Source organism: Zootoca vivipara, chromosome 2 (genome assembly GCF_963506605.1).
Source record: "Zootoca vivipara chromosome 2, rZooViv1.1, whole genome shotgun sequence".
In the NCBI taxonomy this organism is placed as follows: Eukaryota; Metazoa; Chordata; class Lepidosauria; order Squamata; family Lacertidae; genus Zootoca; species Zootoca vivipara.
Window position 1 is genome coordinate 75,216,631 of NC_083277.1, and position 23,618 is coordinate 75,240,248.

The following is a 23,618-nucleotide window of genomic DNA, read 5'->3' on the forward strand; positions in this document are numbered from 1 at the left end:
TTTCTTGTTGGAATAGTCTGCATTTTGCCTTCAATGTGTCACCTTTAAGAAACTACCATCCACCTTGGATTCCCTTCTCTTTGAGTATTTCTGACCATGTGATCTCATCCAGCACCTACTTAAGCTTTTTGAAATCAGCCTTCTTAAAGTCCAGAGTGCATGTCCAACTACACTCAGATTTCCCTTGCCTCTCAATCATTAAACCAAGGAGGACACAATCACCTGCTTCCAATATTCCCATGGTTAATATACCTACTGAGATCATTTAAAAAGTTTTTTATTGCACATTCCCTTGAAACAACTGTAACTCTGTAAGTATTTATGTGCTATTTACTCTCACAGAACAGGTGAGCTAAGAAAATGAAATGCAGCAGCTATTTCTATTGTCCTTCCATCACTGTGCACACAAAAGAATTGAGCTTGCTACTAAAATAGGTGCTGTAGAGATTTTAGTACTTAATATTTAATGGTACTTGTTTCAACAGGTCACAATTCACACATGTGCACAGGGCCTAAAACAAATTAAACTTTTCATTTGATAGCTGATAAGGATAAAGCCTGTCTTTGTCCATGGAGTTTTCTTGGCAAAATACTGGAGTGGTTTGCCAGTTCCTTCTCCAGGTGGATCACATTTAGTTGAAACTCTCAGCTATGACCTGTCCGTCTTGGGTGGCCCTGCACAGCAGAGCTCATAGCTTCTCTGAGTTATTCAAGGCACTGATCCATGAAGGAGTGATCCATCCAATACTTTGGCCACCTCATGAGAAGAGAAGACTCCCTGGAAAAGACCCTGATGCTGGGAAAGATGGAGGGCACTAGGAGAAGGGGACGACAGAGGACGAGATGGTTGGACAGTGTTCTCGAAGCTACCAACATGAGTCTGACCAAACTGCAGGAGGCAGTGGAAGACAGGAGTGGCTGATCGTGCTCTGGTCCATGGGGTCACGAAGAGTCGGACACGACTAAATGACTAAACAACAACAAAGATAAAGCATGAAAGAAGAAAAAAATAATTCCCAATAATGTTAATGTTTAATGTAACTAACTGTGTTTTGGAACTGAACAAAATTGACAAAGATAAAAGACCATTACAGTATATCAAACAAAACAATAAACATGGCTGGTGCTACATTTAAAGAAGGATGTGCTTAACTTGGCACCTTTCAAAAACTTAAGCAAATCTTTTTAGAATCCAGTGTTAAACAAGGAAGTGTGTGTGTGTGTTTCTGTCTCTCTCTCTGTGTGTGTGTGTGTCTATCATGTTAGCTTGCCATTGCTATTTCTGTAATTTGTGTTTAAAATTATTGACCATTCTCTTCTTTGACACAATATTCTGAAAATATTTGATTAAGACAATGCAAAATTATATATAACAAAAAGTAGTTTCAATTGTGTGTACTATTTTGTTTATGTGCTCTGTTATGTTTGATAAATAGTTTCTTTTCCTTGCATTTTGTTTTTGTTTCAGTACCTCTAGCCTGTTTTGTTTGCTCTGCTTAGTTTTTGAGAAGGATAATTGGTCTGATTAGTCAATAAAGTCAGCAAAGAATCTCAGATTTACTTTTAAAACCCCAGTCCCTTTTGCAAGTGGCATTTAGAATACAACCAGGTAGCCACCCTCAAGCACAAATTGTAGCATAACAGCATATGGTTCAGCCACAAGTTTTGAACCAGACTGTGGTGAGAAGAGAGACAGACTCTTTGGGAAATTATGGTAAGTCAAATAAACCAAGCTACACCTCCAGACCCAGCCAATCCCTGCCCATGGTTAATGAACCTGCAGTAGGTAAGGGATGATGTGACATTGGGGTCTCTTATCTTGGTCTGAGACAGCAACTATAGAACATGAGACAGGATTTTGCTGTCATACTCCACTAGCAGTAGACTAGCTGGACTTCTTTGCTGTAGCTTTTAATTAAGTGGCTGTGGGGGTTTAGAACATTAGCTCACACTTCAAGCTTCTTCAACTTAGAACCAGGGAGGGACAATTATATTTTACTGTAGCAGTGTAGTTCAGAGAGTGAGGGAGGTGAGGAAATACTATCTCACTCTTGAAAGCCAAAAGCCTACTGTATTTTTTAAAAGTTCTCCTATCTTCAGGTTCACAGCACATGTGTTTCAAAATAAGTATTTTTTTCAGTGCACACCCACCTTAGGTGATGGTGAGCTTCCACCACATCACTCTCAGAAATGGGAAACAAACAAACAGGCAGGCAGGCAGACACCACCTCCCCTTGGATATGTTCACAAAAGACTACTTAGTCAATGAAGTCACACACATAGAGAGACATTATGGTGCATTTTCTTTTAAAGGACAATTGGAAACCAAAACTACATATTCAGAATTGTCATGAATATGAGCTTCCTGGCACTCGGAAATTGCACTTTTTGACTTCTGTCCACATAAAAATAAATAAATCTACATACAAAAACAAGGGAGGAACCTTCTAACCAAGACTTCTCCCTGACATGTTAGCATTAAAAAGATGCAGAGACTTGTTTTTGTATGGGATTGTCCAAACAGGCAGTCCACACCAGCATTTGGAAGATGCTGCTGCAGATGTTAAGGCTCTGGAGTCCTGCCCGCATGCTAAGTGTTTTGCTACTGATTATCTCCAACCAAGGCAATAAACATGTTCATTTTGAGCCTACCCCTCCAAATGGTTTGGGCTCAAGGTTTGGGAACCCCTAGGGTTCAGCTGTCTTTTGCACAAATAATACACACCCATGCCCACTGAACTGCTCTCCCTCTTTCAAATGTTTGCCCTATAAATGCTGGTGCAATTATACAACAACGTGTTCCCGTTTTCTGAACAGGAACTTACGTTATGATGAATGCAAAAAGGGTACCAGTGACTAAGACTACAGGTTGTAGACATTCAGTGGGCCTACTCTGAGTAAGACTTGGTTGGCTACAACTCTATATTCCCACCATTAGGTCCGCCACCAGTGCTTTTTTCTGAGATAATAGGTGCCAGTACGCACCATGAAATTGTTACAGAAGTGTGGCACTTACTGTAACAACAACAAAGAGGTGCCAATACTGTGTACCCTTGAGTACCCCCTGGGGGGGGAAGCACTGCCCACCACACATTTTACACAAACACAGACAATCCATGCCCAGCAATGTGTTGAAAGCTGGATCACTGCTTCCTTTAAATCTTCAGTTTAGGTAGTAGTAAATTGTGTAGTAGTAATTGAGCTGTTATGATCTTGGATTTTAAAAGAAGTTCCCCAAAGCTATGTACTTCTGATGTGTTTCTCTTATGTGCAAATTGCTTAGTGCTGCTTTAGCAGCCTGGCAAAGTTTTCTTATGGAGGTATTTCTCAAATAATTTCCAAAAGTAAGAATCAGATGGGATACCATTCACAGCAGTATATACAAGCAGCAGATATAGTTAGTGTGTCTGTATGTTTAAGCCAATTCCAAACCTGGCTGGCCTACTTTGGCACTAGAGCATTTGGTAGAATAAGCTTTCTGCTAGCTGCCAATGCAGGAAAGCTATTAATGGATCAAGACCAAGGAGCCAGCTTTCACGTAGAGTGTAATACATCATTATTATGTATTAGGGAGAATTCAGGGGAAAGATTTTTAAGATACTGCAGCTCCAAAGTGACTGGAATAAGCATATTTATGACTATTCCCCCTGCCCCTTTAAGATTTCTTATTTAGAAGATTACCTGCTTTATACGGTAGAACTTGCATTGCTACCATACTGGGAAGTAAATTACTAATATTGGGGTTCATCTACTTCACTACTGCCTTTAAGCATCATGCATCCTCTTAAAATCTGAATAAATAAGTAACAAAACAGCATTTATAAATGAGGCACAGATACTGCTAGCAATACCACAACAAGATAATATCCCTACTGCAAATGGATTTTTTTAATGACTTCTTAAATAATTAGTATTACATACTATCAAGCATTTGAGCGACTTATCAAAATGATAACAGTAAACTCTTAGGCTAGAATAGCAAGTGTCGAGTCTACAAGAGACCCAATGTGAAAGGTTTTTTATTGTTTTGTGTGTGTGGGGGGGGGGTGCTATATTATTTTGTTTATATGCTGAAAACAATGAGGTCACAGGGGCCTCATAGCCAAACTATGGTTACCATAAACAAGCAAGAATGCTGGTTCCCAGAAAGACATTCGTGACTATTTTACTGCTCCCCTAGTCCCGCTGCTGCTGTGTTGGGAGGTAAGCTTAGTGTTTTGACCCCCACATCTGCTCTGGAGGGTTCACCCAACTCTCAAGAGCAGGTTTTTGGTATGTGAGGGCACTGCGGGGGCAGGTGAGAGGATAAAAAGGGGACAGTGTGGGGTAAATCTGTTCCACAAGCAGGCAGACTCTGCTGGAAATCATCCCTGGCATTTATACTGAGGGGCAGTATAAACAGATGAGAAAAAGGTGAATTGTGCTCATAAACCTTCCCAATGGGTGGAGGCAAACTGAGAGCGTCTCCCAACCAGAATCAAATGGGAGTTTATACTGAGCAGTGGGAAGTTAGAGAGATAAGGAGGGGCAGAGACATCTCACTGCATCCCACCCCAGTGTCAATACTATGGTCATTGGAAGGGACGCATGCCTACAGTCAAAGAGAGAAGGATCAATTATGGGGCCTTCCTCTAGTTATTTCAGGTGGTATACCAACAGCAATGGCTGTAGTGAATATTATACAAGTAAATTTAAACTGTTAGGGCATGTCTATATAGTCTCACATGAAATAAGGCTTACTTGTCAGGATGTAACTCAAGGTGTGGACAAGGAGGTAAGAGCACGAATAATCTAGACCTACGTCCATTATGGTTTTCCTTTTCCAAAATAAAAAAATAAAAATAAAAATACCACCCACAACAAAGCAGTGAACTAATTCAACTTGTGGGTGCATGACCAAAGGAAACCTTCGGCATAATGGGAGGCAGGCAGCCTCTTCGTGCACATTACAATTTACTCTCATGCCATGTATAAAGTTTCCACCATATCTGCCAAATAGATCAGTGGCCAAAATAACTTTGGCACATTGCATGCCCAACCCCATTTTGATGGCAAAAGCACTTTGCTTCCAGGGTGGTGACACCTACATCGTATCGCCTGGCACAGCACAACATGAGCTAATAGGAAAAAGGTCTGTTCTATGAGAACCATTCCACCATCTGAAACAACCTAGGAGAGAATACCAAGTCCAGGATTTACACCATGTTGATCCAGATTTTTTCCCCTAAAACAAGAAATTATGGCTCACTAATATAAGGCAGTATGAAATTGGGGGGGGGGTGTGAAAAGAAGAAAGAGGCCAGAAACCAAAAGAGCAAATACAGAGCAAACAGGACTCAAGAAAGTACAAGTATAATAAAAATATGATTTTTATTTTCATTGGAATTAGATTACAATTCAGCAAGTTTGTTCCATTCAGGCCACTGATTACAATCTCAGCTACTTATCAAGTCTTCAGTGACCACAAGGCAGCATTCATTGTCCCACCCCATTTTATTTTAACAAGAACAAAAGTGTGAGGTAAGTTAGGCTGAGAGATAGTGACTAGATCAGGCATCCCCAAACTGCGGCCCTCCAGATGTTTTGGCCTACAACTCCCATGATCCCTAGCTAACAGGACCAGTGGTCAGGGATGATGGGAATTGTAGTCCAAAACATCTGGAGGGCCGAAGTTTGGGGGTGCCTGGACTAGATCAAAGTCACTCAGTGAGCATGATAATTGACACCAGGAATCACAAGACAGAGAAACCAGTAGGAGAACACTTCAGTCTCCCAGGAGATCATTCTATACAAGATCTCAAAGTAGCTGTCTTATTACAAAATAATTTCAGAAATAGACTGGAAAGTGAAATTGCTGAATTGCGACTTATTACCAAACTTAAAACCATGGAGAGACCTGGTCTGAATAGAGACATTGGATTCTTATCACATTATACATGATAAAGCTATTTTTAGCCACCTCACCCCTTGCTTTTTCCTGTGAGACCAATTGCAGTAGTTAACAGTCATCAACAGGTTTACCACACCTATCAGCCAATCACCCATTCCCACCACCCTTCTGAGTAATACCCCTCCACACCCTCTCACTATATATAAGCATCTGGTGACTTCTGTTTCAGTGTATCTGAAGAAGTGTGCATGCACACGAAAGCTCATACCAATAACAAACTTAGTTGGTCTCTAAGGTGCTACTGGGAGGATTTTTTTAATTTTGTTTCGACTATGGCAGACCAACATGGCTACCTACCTGCAACATGATAATTGAGGATTTGAACGTGGTCTCCTGACGCCTAGTCTAACACACTAGCCACTATACCTCTCTAATGCCTATGAGTCAAGTGCTTTGAAACTTAATTGTGTTTAAGAGATCTGAAAGTGCTCTCTGTGGTGTAATTGCTGGTGGTCTATTCATATTACTGTACATCAAACAATGAAGAAACCACAGATAACAATTGCAGCACCTATCTGTTCTATTATTATAGGTAAACAAAATTAAATGGCTGATGATGATCTCGCAAGTACACCTTCTCTCCTCCACCCAGTCCCAAAGGATCTTGAGTCATCCAATAGATTTTTAGCCTCTGAACAGTTGTATTTCATCAGTTTTTTGAACCACCTTTGCAGACTCCAGGTGAAAAAAAAAGTTGTTGCAAGGCACTCAAATCAAGAAACCAGTCCTTAGGTTTGGGACTTGCTGTAATGCCCAGATTCAGATCATGAGTGTATGGAAGCAATTGTAACAGGTGCTCACTTTCTGAATTTTCCTCTCCTCTAGGCAGCCGAGTGTGTGTTCTGGCTCATAAAGCACAGCTAGTGCCCTTGGCTCATCTCCCTTTGGAAAACACACTTTTCATCTTATGTCCAGAACTAGATAGGAATATTCTGTATGGCTTTTGCCACCAACTTTCAGATCAAATCAGACCTTCCATTAGGCCTAGGTGATATATCCATACTAGCTGTACCCGGCCACGCGTTGCTGTGGCTCAGTCTGTTAAATGGAAAAGAAAGAAAAGAGAAAGCGCACATTTCTAATATGTTTAATTTCACAAAGCTTGTGGGTATACAATATTTTTTGTTGTTCCATTGTCTGTGTAGATATAGAGAATGTCTGGTTGCCGACTCTAGAACACGCAACATATAATTGTCCATGTAAGAAGCAGTCCATGTCTAGATCTAAACCGCATAATTCTAAAGATTGGCCCTGAGCTTTGTTGATAGATAAGACACACATGCCAGGCTTCCATTGAAAGCAGAGCGCCCCCTCCCCCCCAAAAAAAGACTCTCCCACCCACGCATATTCTGGAAAATCCCCCCACCCCACCCACCCCCAAAATAAACCATGGGCAAACCCCACCCCGCCCCATTCATTCTCCACAAAGCCACACCCCTCCTCCACTCAGCTCCCCCGTTCCCCACCCCAGCCGCATGATGTCACGACACCCCTTTCTCTGGTCTCCCTGTCGTGTGATGTCATCTTCCTCCCGCCTGACACCAGCTGCCACCCCAACCCCTCTCTCTCCACCCCTTGTATAACCCATGGTCATCTTGGGGAGGGCCTGGCCGCTTCCCCTGGCAGGTCCCGGCAGACGAGGGGGCAGGTGACCCAGCTGCAGTTGTTTCTCCAAGGCGGACATGGCGAGGGCGGTGGGGAGAGGCAAGGCGGCGGTGTAGGGGCAGGATCCGGCACCCATCCTCCCAGAAGGAGCCGCCGGCCAGCCACTCCCAGCAGCCTCTGCGCGCTCGCGCTGGAAGGACACCGCCCCAAGGCGTCCTGAGAGTAAAATATTAAGTATAGCGTGTGTTGCTTTGATGTCCAACAGATGGTGGTGTTTTTCAAGAAAACATGTTTTTACCTGTCACAGGTGTGACATCTATATAATATTGGTATATAAAAACACGCTCTTATTCAAATGCAACGTCAAATCAATCAGTGAAGAACTTTCAGAGATTTAAGATTTTGAACAAACGAACATTTACATTTTTATTTATACAGAGAAGATATCGCCCAGGACCAGTATGAGGAGTAGACCGCGATGTTGGCTTCACTCAGAGGTATATTGCTGGTGAAACCGCCACAGCTCCTGAGTCCCTCTGCCAGTGACTTCCCCCAGCGAGCATTACTAGCAGAGCTACTCAGGAGCAATGGCGGTTTCACCAGCGATATATCGCTAAGTGAAGCCGCCATCCCACTCTGCCCTCATACTGCGGAGAGGGTCAAAAAATCTGCATCAGTGAGGCCCCAATACAGCTTGTTCCTTCCTCTTCATTTTTAAACTACTCGGGTGAGGAGTGTGCAGTTGCCATTCCCCTCAGCTGAGCAGTTAAAGGATCCCCCAGCCTGGCACTGGCTCCCACGCAAGCAGGGGGAGCACTGGGGATGGCTTGGCTAAGGATCAGGAGCCCTCCCATGCCCCAGCTGAGCCATACAAACAAGCTGTGTTGTCCCAGCCTGCTAGGCACTGAGGTGAAACCGCCTCAGCTCCCGCAGTGAGACCTGTGGCAATTTCACCTGGTGCCTCGCAGGCTGATGCCAATGCAGCTTGTTTTTTCAACATTGTGGTATATCGCCAGACCGCGATGTTTGGCTGGTGATATACCGCAATGCTGAAATGCTGATATCGCCCAGCCCTAACTTCCATTGTGGTTTTGTCTACCCTTAGCAGCATCCGATCCACCCTTCTCGAAAATTAACTTACTACATATGAAAATAACAAAACCACTGGGCAAAAGTATGAGAGAGAGAAAGTTATACATTAAAATTGGAACTGGGTATCACATTTGTGCTGCAGAAAAAACAAGCAAACTCTGTAATATAATGTATTCTCTTTCCAGAAACCTGCAATGCATTATGCTGCCAATAATGCTGTGCAATGAATTAATTCTCTCTCTACATTCCATGGTGTGCATTACTGGCAAAATAATTCATTAGGGTCATTGTTCACAGAGAAACTGGAGAAAGGAGCTGAATGAAGGGGCTTGTATCAAAATAGGAATCCTAACCGCTGGATACTAAACCCACCAGACTCACAAAAACTTTGTGACCACCAGATTACCAGAAACGGATTCCATTCACAATGAGGAGCTAAATGAAATGTCACTTAAAAAGATGGACCCAAACACACAGACTGCATGTTCCAAGTAACCACATCAGACTACGGGCCTGAAACATTTGGTAGCAACAAACTCCCTAATTCAGCACGTTAAGCATTTAGACACTATTAAGCTAATATCCAAACTCTGAAGCACCAGAAATAAAGCATCACCGATTCAACATGATTTTGGGAAAAATAAATTCCTCATCCTACAATCATTCAAGGCAGCAAAGCAACATCTGAAGCAGTAGTGGGTATGAAAACATGGCAAGTGGGGCAAAGTCTACTAGCCACCTTCCTTGTTTATCAAACACAGCTCCATCCCTGTCTTAACTGTTAGAGGCAAGTAACTTCACTGGACACAGAAGGCCCATGGAATGCATGAAGGAGAGACTGAGGGAATCCAGACTACATCTACCGGTAGGTTTCCTTAGGAGCAGGACAAATTGCACCAGTTGTGACCCTGCACGTGAATCTTATGCCCAACCCATGTAATTAAGCACTTGGGCTTAATTTAGGGTTTATACGAAGCTTTAGAGAAAGCAAGTTCTCCTCCGCAATGAAGCAGTTGGTGTTTTAAAGGCCACATTCACATGCTGAGCATGGAAGACCCAGAGCAACTCTGGCAAAGTTGTGAAGTAGCTTCTTTGCTGCTGCTTCTCTCATTTATTTCCTACACGTCTAATCTCCTTTTTAGACAAATTGACTTTCAAAGCAGCTGGCAACATTAAAATCAATCCATAATACCAAGTAAAATATCCAATAAAGGCAGCAGTCAAAAATAAAACTCAAACACACAAAAAGGAAACAGGAGCAATAAAACATAACCCGGTTCCAGTAAAACTTTGAAGTCAAATATCTGCAGTGAACATCAAAACATGTCCTTAAAAAGAATTTCTGAAGAGGACGATCTTAACTTTAGTTATCTGGCAGTCTCCATGCATTAGGGAACATTCCCCCCCACCCCCAAGCTCGCCCTCTTCTGTACTCAGGAGGTGTAGACTCTCCTTTCATCATGGATGCTTTAACTGAGATTCCTGAGTTGCAGGGGGTTGAACAATTCTATACTACTATCCTGCTCCAGCATGTCTGGAACCAAGAGGATGGTCCTCAGAAAGAAGGAAAGGTGTTAAATGGATCATCATTAATGCTGGCACTTCCAATAAGCATGGAAAACCATAGGAGACGAACCAGCCGCAGGACTTCACAATCCATTCAGGGCAGCTGTCATGTAAAAGTATAAAACTGTCACCTGACCAAAATACTCTGTGCCATCCCAAATGTAGGTCAGATAATAGGTTATAGCCCTCCAGAACAGGAACCCCAGAATAAGGCAAAAACACAGCAGTAATCTTACCTGCAGGTCAAAGAACTTGCTGTACCGTCGATAAATTGATTCAGTGGCGCCATTGGACCAGGTGACTTTGATAATGTATACCTGTGGGGAAGAATGAAGACACTTTAGGGAACTCAGATCACATCAAAATGCTGTTTCGATGCTTCCATAGTTCATTAAAGAGATACTTTAATTAATCCTTAGAAGATTATCATTGTCTGGGCAGCTATTCAGAAAGGGCAGTAGCTGTGGGTGGTTTCTTTGTATCATTTACATGCTAACTTTTTTTGTATTGAAAGGGGCCGCTTTAATGAAAATCCTTTTTATTCACCTTTCTTGCCCTTTTTAAAGATTTATCTGTAATCCCCATAGCTGTGATTTTCAAAAGAAAATCACAAGAAGCCCAAGTGAGGTCAAAAGCATTAACTGTCATTCACACATTCCTCACATGTAGAGCTGCTGTGTTTTAACTGAGGACCAGGACCACACTTTTAACTTTGCTTCCTAAAACAACCATGCATTGTCTACAATAGTCTGTAAGTGAAAACTCAGTGCATGAGCTGCTCCATGCATGAAGCTGCTCGGCACAATCAGGCCACGCAGCTGCGCAGGTGTCCCAGCTGCAGGGAGCCCCTCTAAAAGCAAGCAGAACCTTGCAGGTTTCTTGTTTCTTTCCAGACAACTGCACACAATGCAATTTTGTTCCAGGAAAATAGATGTGCTCTCAGGGACAGGGCTAAAAGACACAGCCCCACTTTATAGTCAATGCACAATTGGCGCACAATTGTGTGAACAGGGCTTCCAGCTTGGCTGTATAATGATGCAATAGAACAAATAAGAGCCAGCTATGTGATAACATCTGTAACAGCTAGGGAAACACTTCCTGGCTTCACTGGGGACTGAGTTTTTTTTTTAAAAAAAATGTTGCTCAGCAGCAACTGCAGGGAGTACAATCATTGCTATAGGGTGGAGTGGGGCAAACGCTTCATCCACGCTCCCCTGGAACCTTCAGGGTTGTACTGCTGGGAAACATTTTGGTTTGATCTTCTGAATGGCTGCTCAAGGTAAATGAAACCCCACAATGAAGAACCCTCATGCAGGCAAAATTAATGTATCTTACGTTATTTTGTTTGTTTGCCTGTTTAACACATTTCTATACCGCTTTGGCCACCTCATGAGAAGAGAAAACTCCCTGGAAAAGACCCTGATGTTGGGAAAGATTGAGGGCACAAGGAGAAGGGGACGACAGAGGACGAGATGGTTGGACAGTGTTCTCGAAGCCACCAACGTGAGTCTGACCAAACTGCGGGAGGCAGTGCAAGAAAGGAGTGCCTGGTGTGCTCTGGTCCATGGGGTCACGAAGAGTCGGACACGACTAAACAACAACAAATACCGCTTAATCATTCCCATTTCAGAGCAGTTGCTTTCATCAATATCTATGACTAGCAGTTTGATATCCTTCATACAGATTGTCTGTAGCCACAAATTTGAGTCTTGGAAAGGGACAAGAGTGTGCCTCGCTTCATTAGCATCTAAATTTGGCTTCCAGTCCCTCAACACACTTGAGTAAATTTATCACCAACACTACAATCCCAAAGGCCTGAGTGCAATGGCGGCACAGAGCAGACATGGATTAAAAGCATCAGGAATACGCTCCCTGTGAATGTTCTTCAGAGTTAGGTAATTTCCCACCCACTTGCAGAATTTACTGCCCTGAGAAAACTGGTAAATATTTAGAGATCGCAGGCTGTTAGTCTTGGCTGTTGGCCATGCCACACAACAGCCATATCTCCTCCTGGGGTTCTGCTGCTGTCATTGCTTTCCTCTGTTTGCTCAGCTCTTGGGAAAAAGAGCATCTTGCATCCAATATTTGTTGTGTCTAAGAATCTGAAACCACTTTACCCAGCCTTGCTAGCTATTTAGGGGTGGACTGACTTGGGGCAACAAAGTTTTCCCCACAGTACAATGAATTCACATCCCTGAGAAATAAAAAGTTCCAGTGCCACAAGGCTTGGTTTCCCAGGCATGAGAGCGCCTTAAAACAAACACTATAAAAGGCACCTTATTTTATATATAGAAGCAGAATATAAGTTGAGAGTAAGCAAGGGCCTCAGCAATACAGACTCATAAGACAGTAATGGGGAGCCTCAAACCCTCCAGAATATGTTGTTGCACTACAACTCCCATAAGCCCTAATCATTGGCCATGCTGGCTGGGACTGATGGGAACTGTAGTCTAATCTTTAGGGCCACAGGTTCCCCAGCCCTGATCTGAAGAGAAACATGGACAGCCCATCCTCAAGGCTATCCCCACTTTCTGCTAGCTCCTGCCAGAAACTTTCCTTTCTCCATCTCTTCCAAACCACAAACAGCAGCTTCTCCTCCTCTCCAAACACACACACACAGCTGTCATCCACTCCCTTCAGTTAACAAGAACTCACTCTCTCCAAGCCCTGATGGGCACAGGGAAGTTCCTGATGATCAGGAAGCCATCTCCTAACTATTAGCCCCCATGGCAACAAAGAAACATCAACAGTTCATCCTGGACAGTTCATCCTGGACCAGCATTCTGACCAACAGAAGCATGTACCAATATGTTTCTCTCTGATAAAGCTTCTCTGTATATTTTGTGAAAATACATTATTAAATGTTAACTTTATTCTGTTTCAAAGCTTTCGTCACTGGTTGAGCTTACCTATGCAGGTCACTCCCACCTCAGGCAAGGTCACAAAAATGGAACCTCTACTGGGAGCCTGTGGTTTATTTCATTCTTTCCTTTTGCTCTCCTCCCCCTGAAGCTGCAATAACAATTCTGGAGTGACTCCCTTGTGCAGAAGGACCTCCATCTCCTTGGAAGTGGGACCTATAAACACTTGGTTACATACTTCTCTATGGCTGGTATTCCAGTTCAGTTATAGCTCAACCACTTTTGCTAACTTCTCCACAAATCCCTGAAACATCTCCCCCCCCCCCCAAATGTACACACAACCTTCTGTTTCTGGAGAGCATCTATTCTATCTCCCAGGCTACCCCCATCTCCTCCACTCCTTTCTCTGTTGCACTTCCACATTTGATATTTGTCCTGTTGTAATCAAGTCCCTCTCTATAACTTTCTTCTCCTGCTCTCCATTCTTTGCCTTCAATGGCCAGAATCACATACAAAGCACCCCTTAGCAACAGGTACCAGATGCTTCATGATGTATATTGCTGAATTCCATGTCTGTGTGTACGCAACATAAAGAGACTAGGGATGCATCAATTCCCATTTGAAGGAAAAGAACACCCCTGAAGAATTGGTCCACCTTAGCCCCAGTCCTTTACAACCCTAGCAAAGATACCATTTCAAAAACCTCAAGTAGGAAGTCAAAATTATCGCTTTTGCAAGATGGATGTGGATTTCTCTCTCACACACACACTTTCCTCTCCCCCACCCCCGAGTATTGTATTGCAATCTCTTACTTTCCCAGGTTTTGCTTAACTACTCTGAGCTTTAAATAAAATCAGTCCCTTGTAAGTAGTTTCCACAAATCTGATTAAAGTCTCATGAGAATAGGCTTGAAATACAGGCAGCATAAAGGGAAAGTAACAAAGATATACAGGCTTTTCCAGCCCCAGTAGAAGGCTCTCCCCCCCTCTCTCCCTCTCTAGGCAGGCTGCCAAAAGTGATCCATTACTGAAATGCTATAGAATGCTTAGCGAGCCAGAACTTCTGGGGGCCAAAGACCTAAATGATGTCATGCTGGCTGCTTTGCGGCAAGCCCTTTTGGTGAACCAAGTGCATCTTGGGAGTCCTCTAGAGGAAATGGAATACTTTATTAGGTGGAGATAGCCTCTGCATGCTTGATCATACTGCAGAAGGGGACTGTGTGTCTGATTTCCACATCCCAGGAAGACGTTAAGAAGGGGAGCTTTCCCAGCAACCTTTGAACCAACCATTCTGTGATCAGTATGACTCACGCACACTGAAATCATGGATTGGCCCACACACTCACCATTCTGATAATTTCATATGCATAGTGGGACACTGGAGCCGAGTGAGGTAACTAGCCACCTGCTCAAAGCAGCATCCACTGCACAACAAGAACACACATACTGCACACCACAAATTTCACCATATTCATGTCCTGCTTACGGGCTTCCCATAAGCATTTCACTGGTTAATGTGGAAGCAGAAGGCTGAACTAGACAGGGTCTTCTTACATCTAAACGAAGGCTCCCCTGTTGAAAACCCAATGTCCTAACTTCAGATCACTGTACTAGCTAATGTGTGGACTGGCCCTATGACTTCTAGGTAGAAGGAAAAATCAACTGGCTAATTTGTAGGGCTTGCTTATCAGTAAGAATTGGAAATTTGGTAAAAACTACTTTTTTCCTGCTTTTTGGGTCAAGTATCCACTATAGAGATGAGTATTCTCGTCACAAAACATTCTCCTTTCTAACCACACCCATTTATATGGATGGGAAAATGCTGAGGAAGTGACCATAGCAAAAGATCAAAATAAAACAAAGAACTGTCAACCTAGCAGTTCGAAAGCATGTCAAAGTGCAAGTAGATAAATAGGTACCACTCCGGCGGGAAGGTAAATGGTGTTTCCGTGCGCTGCTTTGGTTTCGCCAGAAGCGGCTTAGTCATGCTGGCCACATGACCTGGGAAAACTGTCTGCGGACAAACGTCGGCTCCCTTGGCCAGTAAAGCAAGATTAGCGCCGCAACCCCAGAGTCATTCACAACTGGACTTAACTGTCAGGGGTCCTTTACCTTTACCCCAAAAGGTTTTCTTCAAATGGACAACTTAAGTCTGAGCTTTACCAAATACTGACCTGTGATCCAAAGAACTGGGCAACAAGTTCTGCAGGCCTAAGGGAGCTTCAGGGCCCCATTTCCTTAAGGGCAGTCTCCTGTCCCATGTTGCATGGCAGTTGGCTTTTTTAAATGGAGGGGAGCATTAAGGTATGGATTAAACAAGTGCATTTTACTGGGTACAGGTGATCCCTGGGAGACACTCTGAAGTAGCCCGTCAGATCCCAGTCACCACCTATTCTTAAACAGCTTTATATAGAGCTTGGGTTGGTGTAGTAGTAGTAATAATAATAATAATAATTTATTTCATACCCTGTGGACAAATGTTTCTGACTCCCAAATGTTGACCAATGCTAAGAACAAAATAATTTACCACCACCACCAATTATGCCACTGAAAAAATTGGGGAGAAAATAAACAGGGCTGGATTTTGTGCATGGAAGTTCTAGACTTCAAAAGAAAGTCCTGGGCTCATCATTCTTTATCTCTTGAACCTAGTTGGTGGATACTGATATTGTAGTAGAAAGCAAAGTAGATCCTACAAACCTGAACTCTACCCACCTGTGCCCTAAATGGCTTGGGAACACATTACCTCATAAACTGCTCCTATGATAATCTGCCTGGAACTTGGAGGCCCTGCTCTTACACTGGTGCCTCATGTGAATAATATGAAAATTCTCCATGTAAGTTCTCCATGTATATTTAAAGGGGGGGAATCACTTTCATCAACATAAAATGCTACCGGTACTAGGACTGATCTCCAACATAGATGGGAGGTGCTGTCTCTTGCTAATTATGTGTTTGATTTGTGGTTTTATATATAAAATATGCCTGTGTGTTATGTTACAAACTTTAAGAACACGATGGGCATTTAACCAAGTTGGATTTTAAAAAGTCTTTGTATGGTCAAACTTAACCCCTGACTAATTAAAACCTTGCTGCATATGGAGAAGGAAAATATCCTTCTGGGTGATAAGTCCTGGCTCAAAAGAATATTGTTCCTCACAGATACCTCCTTGCATGATCTCATCTATATAATACAATTCCCTCCCAATCCTCCATGTCCCTTCACAAACTGTAGCAACCACATATTGAAGGAAACGGGACTGGGGAAAAATAGCCAAAAGGAAAACTGCCAAGAGTGACAAGCTGCTAGAGAAATGCAAATGGTATCTGTCCAACTGTAACAGAGCTGTCAGAGAGGGGGGGGGAACCCTCAAAGCAACTGAATAGGGAGAAATAAAACCCAGCGAGTCACAACCCCCATCTCCACACTTGAATCCACAGGATTCTTTCAATATGAACTTACACCAGAAGTCAGGGGGAAATTACCAAGTTCATCAGATGTGGCATCACTTAGCATTATCACCAGGGGAACCAAGTGCCAGAACCTTTTAGCAAGAGCAGAGCCGGTGGTAAATTTGACTTTATCAGTGACTGCGGGATAAATGCAGGGCAAGCCATGCAAATCGTGGATCAGGGATCCCATGTTTCATTTGGAAGACAACACCTCCATTTCCTGCCTATTTAGAGATTGGAAAGCCAGAAGAGAAATGTTGCATATGTACTTGCATTTCTGAATTTTCATGGTAGCAGCTTTGCGGCATGTTCCAGGACCAGATGCAAGTTTACACAGTGCCAGTACTGTTAGATAAGGCACCAGGCCACATCTCATACCTTCCTATACTTCCAAATGATAATCCGATGCTTGGCACAGCTCAGCACTGTGAACAACTGCCTAAATCACCCAAAGTCAACATTACAAAGCACTTACGGGGGGGGGGGGGTGTCTTCAACTCACCTTATAGTCATCGACCTAAACAAAAGAGGATATCATATCAGCAATTTCTGCACATGCACCAATTCATGAGCCAATATGCCTTCAGATGAGTGCTAACACACAAGTCCAGCCACTTGTAATTCATATAGTGCAGTGGCTTAGTTGTACGTTGCAGGAAATACCAATGTATTTCACTGTAATAGAATCAGCAATGTTGTGCTGGACCAGTCACTGCCCCCAACTAAAAAGCTGCAGCTTGGAGTAGTGCATGCATAATCTTACAAAAGGAGGGCTTTATCTGTCCTCATATTTTAAAAACAAAGATTTCAATCACTTAGTTTTCTCATCCATCATTCATTACTGGTCTGGCATCACTAGCAAACTCCATTACTAAGACATCCATCAAGACCTTATTTCCGATGCATTCATCTACTTGCTAGCATTATTAGAAGAAAAACTGTTAACAGCTACAAAAAGATGTAACCCCTTGTCAGCTGTAGAAGACAAAAAGGTTCTCAAAAATTCTCAATAACACTGGAAGTCTAGCACTGCCAATCTTCTAGTCCAACCACACCAACATATGTCATTTCACACGGGCTCCTACCGGTAGCTCATCTTTAAATTCAGAGCCATATTAGCATCTCCATTTTGTAAGTTGTGGAGCAGTATGTTGTGCTATCTATACTTCTTTTAATTGTATTCCTGAACCCTGGCCCCATGTAAGGGTTCCTATAGAAAAGGAACCAGCTTAATGATATTTTTGTAAAGAAGAAAGTGTCTTGTGCTTTGATTTACTGTGTTTGAGAGGATTAAGGGCACAGGCATAGGACAACAGGCCTTGTACTCTGAACACACACCCTTTTCCATTCAAGTCTCAGCAGTTGCATGCACAGTGCAAACAAGTGCAACAGTCCTCTTTTTGAGGTTGCCACTGAGAAATCCAGGGATTAATCTAGATCAGTTGGAGCCATGATACTAATTGAGGAGTGGGGAACATTTGGCTCTCCAGATGTTTCTAAACTGCAACTGTCATCAGTGCTGGCAAGCATGGCCAATGGCCAGGGATTATAAGAGTTGTCATTCGGCAACATCTAGAGGACCAAATGTTCCCCACACCTGTACTAAATAGTTCATTTTTGCTGCCCTCCTCCTCCACACTTACACTCCTCCCAGACTCAATCAATATCTGTCTTCAGACTGTTTAGGCCAGTGTTTCTCAACCAGTGTGCCTCCAGATGTTTTGGGACTACAACTCCCATCATTCCTGGCCACTGGTCTTGCTAGCTAGGGATGATGGGAGTTGTAGTCCAAAAACAGCTGGAGGCACACTGGTTGAGAAACACTGGTTTAGGCAACCCAAGGCAAAAGTTCAGATCCCTGAACACAAAGCTGACCCATTGCCCAAACAGGTGTTGACACATTCATCAACCATGAGATGAGAGAAAAGGTCAAGTTCATTATGAAACACAGATGTGATACCACGACTCCACTAACTATAGGCAACAAGTTCATCTGAAGCAGGTTTCTCCAAAGCTGAGGAGATGTGGCGAGGAGGAAGAAACAAAAGTTATATGCAAGTTTAACTCTGCACTCTGTTACAGCCACCACAGAATAAATGAGGACAGAAGCAGATCCTCAAACATCAGATCTTCCGAGCACTCAGTACAGTGGTACCTCTACTTACAAATAACTCTACTTATGAATTTTTCTACTTACAAATGGAGCTCCGTCCGCTATCTTGGATGCGGTTTAGATAGGATTTTTTCTACTTACGAATTTTTAGATAGGGTTGCTTCGACTTACGAATTTTTTCTCCCAATGCATTCCTATGGGATTCGACTTACAAATTTTTTCGACTTACAAATGTGTGTTCGGAACACATTAAATTCGTAAGTAGAGGTACCACTGTAAATGAGTAGCAAAAGTTACTCAAGGCCACATCTTCCTCAGTCTTTTCTCAGAGAACCAGTCTCCCCATTACTGCCCCACAGCTGAAAACACAACTTTCCATAGAATTAAGTTAAGGGCAACTGTCTGTCTGTCCGGGGGTGGGGGAAATGCACAGGTCATTTCTAGGTCAGACTATGACACTCTGAAAGTTGGGAGTTTCCCAAACTCATGAATGCTAAGAAACTGCCTTCAGGGGAGAGAAAGGCAGGTCCGTGCTCAAAGTAGTTGAGAAAGCCTAACAGGCCTATTTACGGTTGGATCCAACCTCACAGAAAGAGCCTTGTAGGTAGCCAACAGCAAGATGACTCAGCCTCTCCACTTATTGTGTAAAAATAGGTTTGGAGTGTATATAATTAACTGTCTTTGGGAATCTGTCTTGTTCTTATATATAGGGGCAAACACTGTTCTCTTTCACTTTAACGTTAATCTAGTTCACAGGGTTTCAGAAATAAAAAACATGGTTTTCTTTAAAATGTGTTTATTCCTCCAACGAATTGAAGGCAGCAGCTTACACCATATGTCCTCCTACCACTTTTTAGCCAAGCAACTCCCCAGTGTGGTAGTTTAGGCTGAGAGACAGTGTGCCTGGCAATGGCCACACAGTGAGCTTCATGGCCAAAAGGTAGTGCAACTACATTGTCCAACTGTACTTTTTTTACACCTGGGCTATCTATGTGAATAAACTGGTCTACCATTCTCCATGTGGTCGCTGCATGTATGTACTGTACAACTGTCCATTATCAAAAGGGGTGGGGGAGATAGAATGGCCTTGTGATTCTTTCCCATTCCAAGCTTTCTCTGGACAATTCTAATTATTTTTCCACAACTAATGTTGGAGTGGGGTACTTGTGCTCTGGAATCACTGGAATGTCACCAGTGAAGAAACAGTGCATGTACCAAAGTAGGAAGATCTCATTGCAGGTGACCTCTTAATTTACAGACAAAGCCTCTTAGATAAGAATATGTTTGGAGATGTCTTCTATCTGCAGGTAGATGGTATAATCACATCAATTTAAATGTGTGTGGTGTGTGTGTGTGAGAAGGCTTCAAAGTCTCAGAAACAAAACACCATAGGATTCCAGAGACAAAAGAAGACTCCTAAATTGCCCTTTATTTTCACACCTGCCCTTCAAAAGATGGAAATACATGGCAAGCTGAACTATGGATTCAAAGGAAATCTCATCCTGTATTTTCACCCACTGGGATGAGTGGAAAGCATATGTGAACATTTAAAAATAGGGTGAAAGACCCCCTAGCTCAGGTAGAAGATAAAGAACAAAGGTCTATTATTGGTGTGTAAAGGTCAGCAGCAGCCAATTTCAAATCAACCACAACACAGATATTCCTGCAAAGGATGTCACAGCTGAATTACAGAATCATAAGTTCATTCTCTTTTCAAGAGCTAAAGCCTTTTAACTGTTAAAGAATCATAAGGAATCAAATGAGACCAAACATATTTGTGGTGGATATTTTCATTGCTGGAAGAAGAGGAAGGCTCACAGTTGCCAAGAGGGAAGGCAGCCTTTAATCCTTCACTTAGAGCAGTACTGTAATTTGAAGAGGAATTATGACATCACCAACCATTTTCATGCTACTCCAAAAGGGAGAAGTCAGTATTTTTTCCATCATAAATAACTGGAGGAAGGGCAAGACAAAAAAAGAAAAAGAAAAAGATCTGTTTAAATAACAATGAGCCTCAGGCCTAGTTCACACAATATATTCTTGCTCCGTGCAAACAGTCCCAGGTATGCAGTCAAAGAGCTGAATTTGTCTGAAGGAACTCATTGGATACGGTATATATATGGCCAGCAGAAATCTTTGGAGAGATCTACATGCTATAAAATAAATATGGGCTCTAGAGCCACCGTATCATTATTATCCTTATTTGCCTTGTAATACTATTTTTTTGGGGGGGGGGTATCTGTAGGTGAGAACCAGCACAGAAAGATGCTTAACCCTTTCTAACCCTTTCCCTGTTCATCAGTTCTCCCCCGCAAATGGTTCTCTCTCTCTCTCCACACACTCTCTCTCTCTCTCTCTCTCTCTCTCACACACACACACACACTTTTAGTACATTGCCCCTCCCCCCAAGCAGGGCTGTCCAATTGGAATCAACACATATATATATATATATATATATATATATATATATATATATATATATATATATATATATAAAACTGAGGATAAATTTACAGGGAAGAATTCCTATTCCCACCCCAATTTTCCCATCGCAAGTGCTGTTTGAGAACACACATTGGCTAGCATGAAGTGTAGTTCCCATCTTAACGTTTGCTTCTAAAATCCAAAATCACCATTAACCACGCTGAGGCATCTGGTGAGCAGCTGGAAACCAAATGCTTGACTAGATGGATATTTTGGTCTGATCCAAGAGGGCAGTTTGGGTGCAAGCTGATTTTTCATAACACACGATCCCAGTATGAAGGTTGCACACAGTAAGATGTATGCAAATGCACTCAGTGGAGACCCACAAATTTGATTTGGCCTTGGTAGTCAAGCGATGACTGGTTGTCAGGACCTTCCCCTTAAGAACAATCCGGTGCATTTTCGCACAGTCCTATTGTGCTCACTGGTGCTTACTCCCAGGTAAGCGTGCATAGGGGATTGCAACACAAGTTCCTGACCTCACAGAGCATCTCACTTGGAGGTTGGGTACAAGCCCCTTTTCCTCCTCCACCTCCAAAACTTTCAGAGCTGGAAAAGGGGACCGAGAAACTAATCTACTCAAAGGAAGGAGGGAGTGCAAATTACAGAGCTGGTTTCTGCAGTAACCACCATGGCATTTGAATTGACCAAGATGCAAACAACTGCCCAACCCTACAGTCAGCTAGAAAGCAGGACTGCCTCATCTAAACAGCAACAGGTCATTAGGGTATGACAGTGTTTTTCAACCAGTGTGCTGTGGCACCCTGGGGTGCCTTGAATGATGGTCAGGGGTGCCGTGGGCAACACTGGCCTCCACGCCCTTTCCTTCCCTCCCTGCTCCGATGCCCTCTCTTGTCTCTGCCTCCCAAAGGCTTGCACAGCTGTTTGTTGCGGCAGCCCTAGCTAGAAGCTACACAGGCGAATGGTGCCTCTGGGAGGCACCTCTCTTTGGGGCGGGGCAGCTGCCCCAGAACTCCCAAGGAAAGGGGAAAGAAGAGGCTGAGGGAACTCTCCACAAGGGAGGGTGTTCAAAAAAGGGTGAGAGGCTGCCAGCTCTGCAGGCAAGGGGTGACATAACTGGGCTCCTGAGCCCCACAGGGGTGCCGCAGATAGAATGTAATTGGTTAAAGGAGCCGTGGACTCAAAAAGGTTGAAAACCTCTGGGGTATGATAATCAAATCTTATGTCTATCTGAACTGAAGAGCTATACCAAACTGATTCACTTCGCCTATCCATTACAGTGGTGCCTCGCTTAACGAATGCCCTGCTTAACGAAATTTCCGCTTAACGAAAGGTTTTTTCTAGCGGAGGTTGCCTCGCTAGACGAATTCATTTTATGAAAAATTCGTCTAGCGAATCGTGGTTTCCCATAGGAATGCATTGAAATTCAATTAATGCATTCCTATGGGCAAAAAAAAAAATTCAATGCATTCCTATGGGATTCGCTAGACGAATTTTTCGTTATAAGAAAAGACCTGTGGAATGAATTAAATTCGTCTAGCGAGGCACCACTGTACAGGCAACAATATCTTGTTGATTTTCCTTCTCATTTAAAGGATTGTCTTTTCCCAAATGACTCACTTTTTCTCTTATGTGTAAGAGCCTACCATCTTTCTCCCCCCTTGATTATGCATTTTCTCCATACTATGATGTCCCAGACAGAACTATAACACAGTTAAGAACATCTCTATCTGTAGTCACTGGCAAATCCTTCCAAAGATAAAGAAAACCCTACTCCAGTCAACTCAGGAGTGTATTTCAAAGGATGAATGTGGCCAGCACTATAGCATCATTTGGTGCAAAGGCAGCATTCAGTTTTGAGAAACCAAAGGAATTATCCATAGTGAAGAGTAAAAGCAAGACCTAACTCTGCCCCAGTCTAATAAGATACATAAGGAAATGTCATGTTATAAGCAAGGTATTTTAAAAAGCAAGCATTATAAAAAAGCAGCAGCAATCTAGTAGAAGAGGCTTTTAAATGTGTTTGTGGAAGGGGGTATTGCTTTGTTGTTTTTATTTACTGGTGTTTATACCTTGTATTTTTATCCTGTGAACCACCTTGAGATCTTGTGAGGAAGGGTGGTATATAAATCTAATTAATCATAACCATAATAATCAATATTTGTAAGTAAGTAGAACCTCATCTCCAACTGCAGCCAGTTCTAAAGCACATGTCTGCAACTGAATTTTGGCTGAAATCATAAACATACTGTATTTAACAAGAAGCTCTACTGGACACAATAGAGTTTATTGGCATAGGGTTGTACTGTAGATCATCCCCACTATTTGTTTCCTTTATCTTCCTCTCCCCACCCGCTTCCCTGTGTTGCCTTCTCCACTATCAAAATTTGGCAGATCGTCGCCGTGGTGCAGTGGTTAGAGCAGCCCTCCCCAACCCGGTGCCCTCCAAAGGTTTTTGGACTGCAAATCCCCATCACTCCTGACTACTGGCTATGCTGGCTAGCACTAATGGGAGTTGGGAGTCAAACAACATC

The 23,618-nt window shown here is 42.9% G+C and overlaps 1 protein-coding gene across 2 annotated transcripts in view; it reads right to left on the minus strand.

The window, feature by feature from the left end:
* The window catches only part of SH3PXD2B (SH3 and PX domains 2B), a 115,254-nt gene that overhangs the window by 89,287 nt on the left and 2,349 nt on the right, over positions 1 to 23,618 (minus strand). For both annotated transcript variants that reach the window (XM_035105293.2, XM_035105294.2), the window contains exon 2: positions 10,450 to 10,530. In XM_035105293.2, the coding sequence (XP_034961184.2) occupies positions 10,450 to 10,530 (81 nt within the window). The remainder of the gene's footprint in view (positions 1 to 10,449; positions 10,531 to 23,618) is intronic.